At 28.2% G+C, this 10008-nt stretch overlaps 1 protein-coding gene across 2 annotated transcripts in view; it reads left to right on the forward strand.

Annotated features, from left to right (window-relative positions):
* LOC100161930 overlaps window positions 1-10008 on the forward strand; it is a 70194-nt gene that overhangs the window by 25290 nt on the left and 34896 nt on the right. For both annotated transcript variants that reach the window (XM_001946036.5, XM_016803623.2), the window contains exon 3: window positions 2723-2937. In XM_001946036.5, the coding sequence (XP_001946071.2) occupies window positions 2723-2937 (215 nt within the window). The remainder of the gene's footprint in view (window positions 1-2722; window positions 2938-10008) is intronic.

Below are 10008 nucleotides of genomic sequence, written 5' to 3' on the forward strand. Positions count from 1 at the left end.
AAAACACAAACACTTACGTAATTTATTGCTGCTGCTTAGGTTCCCTAATCAGTATTAGAGAATAATAATCTTATTCCATTTGCATTTATTACAATTTATAATTTATTGACATGGTGTACAAAATTTTTTTATCGAAGATGTAATGTTAAATGTACTTACATTTTGCTGCATATGATTGAAGTATTTCATTAAAATAAAATGTATACTAAATTAAGATACCTATTTGTAATTAAAATAAATGCTTTGAGAGAATGTATACCGTTAATTATTTATAAACATTTTATGATGAAAGCTCTATTTCATAATTAGTATTCTCGAAAAACAAACGTTAGTTTATTATCTTTGTTTTTAATTTGTATTTAAAATAGCAAACTCATCAACGGTTTCCAGTTTATTTATTTTATTTAATATATATTTATGTATACACGCAGGTGGACAGAAAAAAATGTACTTAAACTTTATATAAAAAAATCCTTAAACCATTTGTCAACTTTCCTTTTTAGTATACATAGTATCAACTACCGAGTCACTCAAAGTCAGATTCTTTCTCAAAATATTAAGTTTAGTTACCAATTTATAATATTATAGTTTCTTAGACATTTTGATGTTCGAAAATCAAATAATGAGGAATCGGTTTGTTAAATGTTATTACATATTTTAAGTTTAATCAATAGAAACATATTATTTAGATGATGGTATTTAAAATCATTTGTATTCACTTTACTTATACTGTATAATCGACGTTACTTTACTCGCCATTATATTAACTTTAAATATTTTTCATTTCTGGTTGAAGACCAATAATATTCTTGTAGTCAATATCCATTTAGATCATTAATTGATTTTTATCAATAATATTTCTTAAAATTATTTCCATTATTATTTAATTTAAACCGTTACGAAATTGGATAAATTTAAATCAAATGTTAATCATAATATTATCTTAATGTTTTTAAAATATATAATATTATATAATGTTTACATTTTTTTTAATTGTCTTATTCGTAGTTGGTGGATCATAAAATATATAAACATTGTCTAATAGAAACTAAAAACAATGTGGGTACCTAATAATACAAAATATGTGTATATATAATGACAAAATAACTTATTTTTACTTTTCATGGGGTTTTAAGTTTGACTTTAAAGTTTCAACACATAAGTGTTAAGCAAAACCTAGTTGATTGAACACGAGTCAGCAAATGATTAATTCATTAGGGGTCGATTTACCATCTATTAATCATTCTCGAAAAGCTTTCACCTTTGCGACAGATCGATGAAAATGTAGAGGTACCCTCTTTACATTTTACAATAATATTGTAAAGTTACCTATATAACTGTATAAGACAATTTTTGGGATACAATTATTTTCATTTCAACACAATAAATTGACAAACGACAGTACATTTCGACGAACTATTATAAGTACTTATTGCCTACAATACATTTGAATAATTACCTACCTATGCACGAAATATTTTCTACAAGCCAATTACATTTTTAAAACGCTCATAACTCGCTATAAAATCAAAAGATTTACAAAAAATCAATGAGATTTACCAAATGATATTTTAACTTTTAAATTTGAGAATTATTAGTCAATTCACTCTTGTATAATATTAAACATAAGCTTAAACAGCAGCGTTAAATAGATTATTCAGAACGTATATAACAATTTGGTGAGGTATATCATGCGTTTACCATGCGTAAGGCGGAGACAAATCATGCGTTCTTAAGTAGGTTAGGTTAGAAATTATTCAATCAAACTATTATAATTTATGATATGCCTATTATTACCTAACTCGTATAATAACTCTTGTAGGTATTGACGTGGTCACAACTAAAAAATACCAAGGTATTATATTCTGTCCAGATTTAAATTTCCACTATCCGCAGAAGCAGTGTGCCGTCGAGCGTTTAAGACCCTAGGCTTTACAATTCATACCTTGAAGAGATTTAAATTGTCCTCCTTGCTCAAAACTACTCCCTCGTTTAGTCTAAATAGGAATATGCGTCTATTCTCTGGGATCCGTTTACAATCTCCTTACTTTTAGAGGGGGTTCAGGGGTGTTTTTTTTATCATAATACCACTATATTATTTTACACGATTAACACGTCTGTAACAAATCAATCTGGTCTTAATTCATTAACACATAGACGTGTGACAGCTAATTTGATATTCTTGCTGAAGTTGATATCTGGACACATTGAGAGCTTCTTCTCTACTATCCCATATTAACTTTAGAGTATACATGCTTGTTCCGCGAGATCTTACTATATCATTTCGCCATTAATTTTCATAATACAAATTATGGTGTGAATAATACAGTAATTAATAATCCAGTTGATTGGGTAACGCGTTCGGCCAATGAGCACTATACGTTTTTAAGATTGTAACAAGATTTTTAAATTACACAAATTATATTTGTTAATTATGCACAGTAGTTATTATTTTTTTTGTCTAATTTATTAAGTTTAATTTTGGGAAGTTAATATGTATTTTTTTCAAATTGTACTATTAGGCATCCTGCCAGTTTAATATAAAAATAAATAAACAAATAGTAATTTCAAAAATGTGATTATGCATAATATAATTTTCCATAAAAATATGGTACCTACTTACGAACTTTTAATGTTTTTGAACTATTTAAAAAATAATTATAAATCAATAAAGTTTATTTATATGAAACTGAATCATACTAATTCAATGTTTATTTTTCAGGTAGAATAGATCATTGCAATAAGACTGTTGATATCTACGAAGACATCACTAGTCCGGAAGTAACGTCATCGAATTTTGGCAAACCACTTTACTGTTCATACAGATTTCGTTCATTTAAAGGAACACCCAAAGACTATATTCTTCGAATTAGATTTAAAAAATTTAAATTTGGAGTATTAGTCAATGGAACATATTGTCAAGGAGGGTTCATGCAGGTAGTTATTACTAATATATGGGTACTAATTAGACTCAACATAATATTAAGCAATGTAAATTATAAGTTGTTTTATGTATGTTTAGGCAGGTGCACGTTATTATAAAGGTGTTGAGACTTAAATATAATAATAATTGTACTTTAGGAGTGTGAGAATCTCAATCCAAGTTATCTTAAATCTTGTTCATTAAAATTAGGTACTGTTATCATTTTTAGAGGATAATTTCTAGAATGGTATTCACAAACATCTTTTCTGCAACAATAAAAACTTCCTTATTATTATACCGAAAAATATGTATATAAAAATGAGTTTCTCTTTATCCTAACGACTGTCCGGGGAGTAAAGTTCCACACTTAATTATTTCAGTTCATAACAAATTGTAACAAGCTTTAGACGTTCCAAACACTTTACACTTTAAAGTGTGGTTTTATCAGTTGAGTCTTATTTTAGTTTTATAAATATTGGAGTGAATAATATAATACAATGTTTTAGCAGACGAAATAAACAGAAAAATATGAAAACTAAAAAAATATAATATACTCAATGCCATTAATTTTAGAATAAAATAAATGTTTACACAATGTATACAGATTACTTTACAGTAACATTATTAAATTTACTAAAGCGAAATTATTATGTTTTATAATAGTTTGACCAGAGACATCAAAATAATAAAAATAGACTTTCCACTAAATAATATCACTTGGGATCACATTAATCTAAATCTAGTAGACAATCGTGGTTATTATGTTATAATAACAGTTTTAAAATTTATATTTGAAAATAGCCAACAATTTATAATCTAACAGTTTATTTTATAAACAATACTTATAATTATTTTATATTATACTTATAATATAATATATGTATACTTTATTGATTTGAATTTTTCTAGTCTAAAATAAGTCAATATTATCGTATTTTAATATTCCTAAAGACGAAAATGTAATTGCGTGGAATAAAAGTCAATGTGTCCTTATACCGAAATCCGATATTCAGTTAAAAGAATCAGAGATCGTTAAAAAAAAAAAAAAAACTATTGTACTTTTGTACTTATGGCTGACGGCTGAAAGTAATAAATATATTGAAACTCGATATAAGTCGTGTAATAATTTATTCGTTACTCTAACTGTTCTGAAATCTTTACATTTTTCAATTTCAGTCAGCTCAGTAAAAATGATAAAAATTCTTAATTTATTCTAATTATTATTCGACACCCGATGAATGTATTATATATACGGTTGTTATAAATATTAATCCAGAAGCCCATCATTTGTCATAATTATGTTCAATAAGAGATTAGTAAAAGAAATTGTTCACGATTTTATAAATAATGTATACTATTTTAGAGTTATTTTATGTCAGATAAATAAACCTTGCCCATATTTATAAAGTATATTTGCCAAGTAAATCAATGCATTTAAAAACATATATTATCTTACACACCCTGATATGTGATGAACTTTTTTTGTTTGAATAATCAAATAGAAATAATTTAAAAATAATACAGTTCTATTATTTTGAATGATGAACATTATAACTACATGTACCATACGTAGTAAATACAGATGCTCGTTTTAAACATATTTTTACATGGCATTATATCTCATGATGGTTTGTAAACGTATAGAAAAAAAATATTCTTGCAAAAAGCGGAAAGTTTTGAAAACAAAATAAATAAATAATGAATGAGAAAATAAAAAAACAATTGACAAAAACCTTACCCCCTTTAGTTTTTTTTCATTATCTTCTTTAATTCTTCGCCCGCGGCTAACCATTACGAAACGCTTTTATTATGAGTTGAACTAGAACTGGATACAATTTTTGGTGGAGATGAAAATAAAATGCACAGTGAAGTAAAAAAAAATCTGAGCACCCCTCTAGCAACACCCCGTTCTCTTCGGTCTGCACATTATTCACTATTATTGTTTCTTATATATATATATATATATATATATATATATATTCATTTTGCATGTGAATTGAATGCAAAATCACATTTCCACCGTCTCCAGGTCAAACAATAATGCCTATTTTGGCGGAAGTATTGATGTTTTAGTATTCAGAATAAACCGCGTACGATTCATAGGAAACTTTGTCGGCGACTCGAATATACACCACGACTGTATACGACATGGCAAACAAAACGTCTTCTGGCAATAATATGGCTGCCGTTGGCTTACAATTACCCTAAATCAAAATGTACCTATATCGCAGCATACATATTATACACTATTTCGTGTGTAATGCGCTTATTTTAATCTTAATCATTAAATTTGAGAATTTATTGGTTGGCAGAATTTCAAAATGCACCACCGCGCACTTAAGCACTGGACAAATGTTTAAAGCTAATGGAAAAAAACCTGAAGCCGTTGTGCGCAAATATTGTGATCGCAGGTATATAAACGACGGTCGAGGGTCCGGGAACGAGATTAAAGCTGATCCCTTTTAGGGACTATGCGGCAATGATCTCATAATACTGTATATATACACATATAATGTCTGGTGTACGGGGAACGAGGCCAAAAACGCGGTGAATATCCCGCCATTGGTGAATCTAACTGTGTACAACATATATAATATCTGTGTGTGTGGGTGTATACTGTACATGCTGACCCCAAAACACTTAATTAATTCCCATGCTCGAGGTATATATATATTATCGTTGTAAAAAACAATGGGTTTTTGAATTTGTTTGGTACATACCCATGTGAGTATGTGACACGTCACGCGTCTATAATAGGTGTACCATTAGTAAAATAAAACAACGACTAAGACATTATAGCTGGGTGTACGCATGCAATGATTATATTATATCTATTCCATTTAGGTCGATTTAGTTCGGTGTTTCGCAGAAAAGTATACCACGAGGAATGTATTTTTAATTTAAAATTACATTCGGGTAAAATGCGTATATTGAGAGAATTGCATTGGTCGCATGTACCTGCAGCTATAGGTATTTACATTTTTACAAGTGCCTTTTATAATTACGTACCTATATATTGTATTATCATACGAGTTCCTAGACATTTTGTAATATTTTATTAATTGTAAAGTAAAAATATATAGATATTAATTTTTTTTCTTTTACATTTAATTGAATATAATATACGATCTGTAATAATATTTACAATGAGTATATGGGATGGAATACTGTGGACTTTGATAGCATGAGGGGAGTAGCTACCCAGCAGTAACACTCGACTAAGATATTAATTAATAATATAAAAAACGAAAATATTTGTGTAATTCATCATAATAAAATGAATGTGGTTCAAATAATAATTGTACGTGTATATCGTAGGTTTCACATATTATATTGTGCCGAACAGAAAGCGGAAATAACCTATTTGTCTTGATTTAGTTGTTTTTATAACAGCACAAAAAAGGGGGGAAGAATCCTATTTAGTAACGTGTAGTGTGTTGTGCGCACAATGAACATAGGTAGTCACAAAAAGTTTATCTATATGTACATAAAACGATTTCATTATTTTATACGCATTCTAAGAATTCAATCAATGTGTTAACCCTTAAACGATCACATTTTATTATAATGAAATTTATACGAGTAACATTATAAAATAAAATTTATTATTTTTTAAATTCATAAAAATATTTACCATAATATTCAATTTTAGATTCTGAGTTTAGCGATTAATGTATTGATTTTAAAACTATGTGTGTCATTTTTGTCTTAATTCACGATAAATATTAGAAAAAATGCTTCAATTTTCAACTCCAATAGTTTCTGGTAGAAAATTGGATCTAGTAGGCACATTTCAAAAAGATCAAAATTCCCAATATTTTTCTTAACAACTGGGAAAAACAAAAAAACATTTAGGGAAAACGGAACGTTTTAAACGAAAAACGAGTTTCGACAAAATAGATTTTGTTTTTTTAGTGTAACTTGAAAACAGATGGTTATTTCATACATATGATTTTCACTTGCATCATAACTTTTTCAAAATATTTTGAATCATTTTGAGCTATTTGTAGACATGAGGAATATTAGAATTTTTTTTTTTTTATAAACATTATCCACCGTTCGAAAAAGTCAACAATTTACTTACAATGTTCTCCATAAAAAGTTCATACTGGAATAAATATATAAAATATTAAAGCTATAAAATATAAAAGGTTTTCGGTAAACATTAAATCAGACCACCATAATACTACCACAGTACCTAGGTACTTATAGTAAAATAAATTATTGTAATATAAATTTAATATAAAATGGCATTGGCTGAATAATTGAATTATACGTATTCCTTAGTAATATTGGCTGCCTCTGCTCAACATTTTTTTTTCGTGATATATCATTGATTTAAAATTCAACACATCCGTAATATAGTGACCCACTAGACACCTGTACAGAAGAACGGTACCCACTTGCCCACTTTTTTTAATATGCATTAGAGTTTTAAGTATATTACATGCTAATTGGCTGCTATATTCAATTATATTACTAAATACAAATTTAAATCGTCAACAAAAAAACAATACATTTTCTATTATTATTGTTCGTTCGTATTAATACAAATATACAATAACAGTACAACAATATTATTCTAAAACCAAAATGAAAATAATAATTTATTAAAAAACATTTTAAAAGTATATAAGTTACCTTACCCTCTATCAAATATAAATGTACTGCATTAACCAATAGATAAATATGAATAGTTAATATATAAATTATAAGTACCTAATTTGAAAATAAATAAATGCATTATATTTTTCATTTATACTTTTTCAATTATAAGTAATAACACAAGTAACATTTATCTTCAGACTTCAACTAGTTATCGTTGTTATAAAAGAAAAAAAGTTACAGAACTACACAAATAACAATGAGTATAATATTATTGACAGTAAAAAATCGTCTCATTTGTCTCAATATTATTGTCACTCCAAATACCATTACAATTTAAAATATCTTAGGAATGTTCACTAAATGTAAATCATTAAACACTATGTATATGGTGTAATGCACTATTAAAAACCTTTTACGCCTTCAGTTATCGCACAAGTTGTATTTCACTTTTCATAGTTAAGGAAAAATAATTGATACATTTATGTTTACCGATTTTAAAGCTGTATCAAAACTCACTACACATCCAGGTACTTGGTAGACGACAGGCGAGTAGAACCTATTAATTTTATTAAATAATTTTATTTACCTATAGGTTTAAGAATAATTAAATTAACTTTTGAATATTTTGCAAGTCGTATACAAAAACGGATAAAAGTTAAAACAATCAATCTTCATTCGGAATCATTTTTCATATAATATAATCATAATATAGTTTGGTGCAGCGGTGTCTTGTGCCGAAACGAGCCTTTTTCGAGACGACGAACTACCAACACATGCTATACATCTTATCATAACCTTCAACCCCCCCCCCCCCCCGCGTTTCATTTAATCGTATTCGCATTATTTTTAATTCCGTTATTATGATTGAACACGTGCGTTGGGAATCCGCGTATACGTATATAGTTTCTTAGCGGGCGGAGGAAATTTTAATTACTAATTCTAATTAGATCTTTTTTTTTTGTGTTTTCGTTTTATTTACCCCCGTTCGAGAGATAGGAGAATATCTGTAGAATTCGGGTCGGAAAAAGTTTTGTCGTCCGCAGAGTTAATTGGCAGTGGGAATGCGCATTAAAACGATCGTTGCGATAAGCCGACTGGACGAGTCACGAGCACGATACTTTAGATTATATCGACTTTGGTTGGTATAGGACCTACATATTATATATATATATATATATAGATAGCCGTAATATTATATCATAAACCTAAATATATATGCGCAATAATGTGTGTTTGTGCATTGAAGATACCCATGAGGGGAAGGTAAAATCCCCAAAAGTAATGTAAGTATCGAGATTTATAATAAAGGTACCTTCGCGCTGTTTGTATACATAGGCACCTTACATGTGCACACAGATATTATGTACAATGTACATTGTACATTATGTATAATATACATACAGGTGTATATATATAAATATTAAATATACAAGTAAAATGTATAGATAACGCAACATTACAAAATCATTTACACCGAATTAAACACGCGTTGTGATTTCCATAAAGGGTTTGTCTAGTTGGAACCGTAGACGGACTGGAACGATGATGGGCGAGTGGGTGCGAACAACGTTCGCCGGACTGTTAAGACGTTGCTATAACTAGCTATTAAAGCGCCATATTATCTTAATGTATACCTATTGTATATAAGTCTGGTTTTTGTGTTGTGACCGGCCCGGACCGGCCCGATTCGACGGCCGTCTTTCTACCTAAAACCATTACTAGTTGAAACGAGTTCGTAAGTCTAAAAAGATAAAATCCATCTCTGTTATATATTATTATTACTTAATTTATTATTATTACTAAATATAATAATATAATACATATTACGTCATATAGTTCGATTGAGTCAATTTTTCGATAAACACAAACATGTCTTTATTTTTATCCTATACAATGAAATATAAATTACTATTATTATTATTATTTCGTGGCACAATAGAAATCATTTAGGGCGCAAACCTATTTAGTTATTATCCCAGACCGTATTGTGATTTCAAAAATAAAATCATATTATCAAAATAATCTTTTCTTAGACATATTTTGAGAACAGTTTAAGTCCTAAAACAAACCTCTATAAAATATTATCTTTTTAACACTCTTACATATTATTATAATCATTAAAATACTTAAATGTGCGATACTGACTATATATTATTTTGATAGGCACTTACAACTATTATTACTTATTACTTTATTTGTAATTAATATGAATAATATCTGGTATATTTTATGAATTATGATATACTGACATAGACGTGCGTACAAAGTGAGAAAAACTCTACATTCTTTATTACAACTTGGTATACTAAAACGTGTAACAAAAGATATCGAACAAACTAATATTTAAAAAAAATTACATTACCTTGTATGGCTGTAAAATATAGTAGTCGAGAAAAACAGTGATCCCTACTGTAAAATTATTCAGCACATCCCACGAAAAAAAAACTATATTCACGCAGTGGCGGATCCAAGGGGGG

Source organism: Acyrthosiphon pisum, chromosome A1 (genome assembly GCF_005508785.2).
Source record: "Acyrthosiphon pisum isolate AL4f chromosome A1, pea_aphid_22Mar2018_4r6ur, whole genome shotgun sequence".
Lineage (NCBI taxonomy): Eukaryota > Metazoa > Arthropoda > Insecta > Hemiptera > Aphididae > Acyrthosiphon > Acyrthosiphon pisum.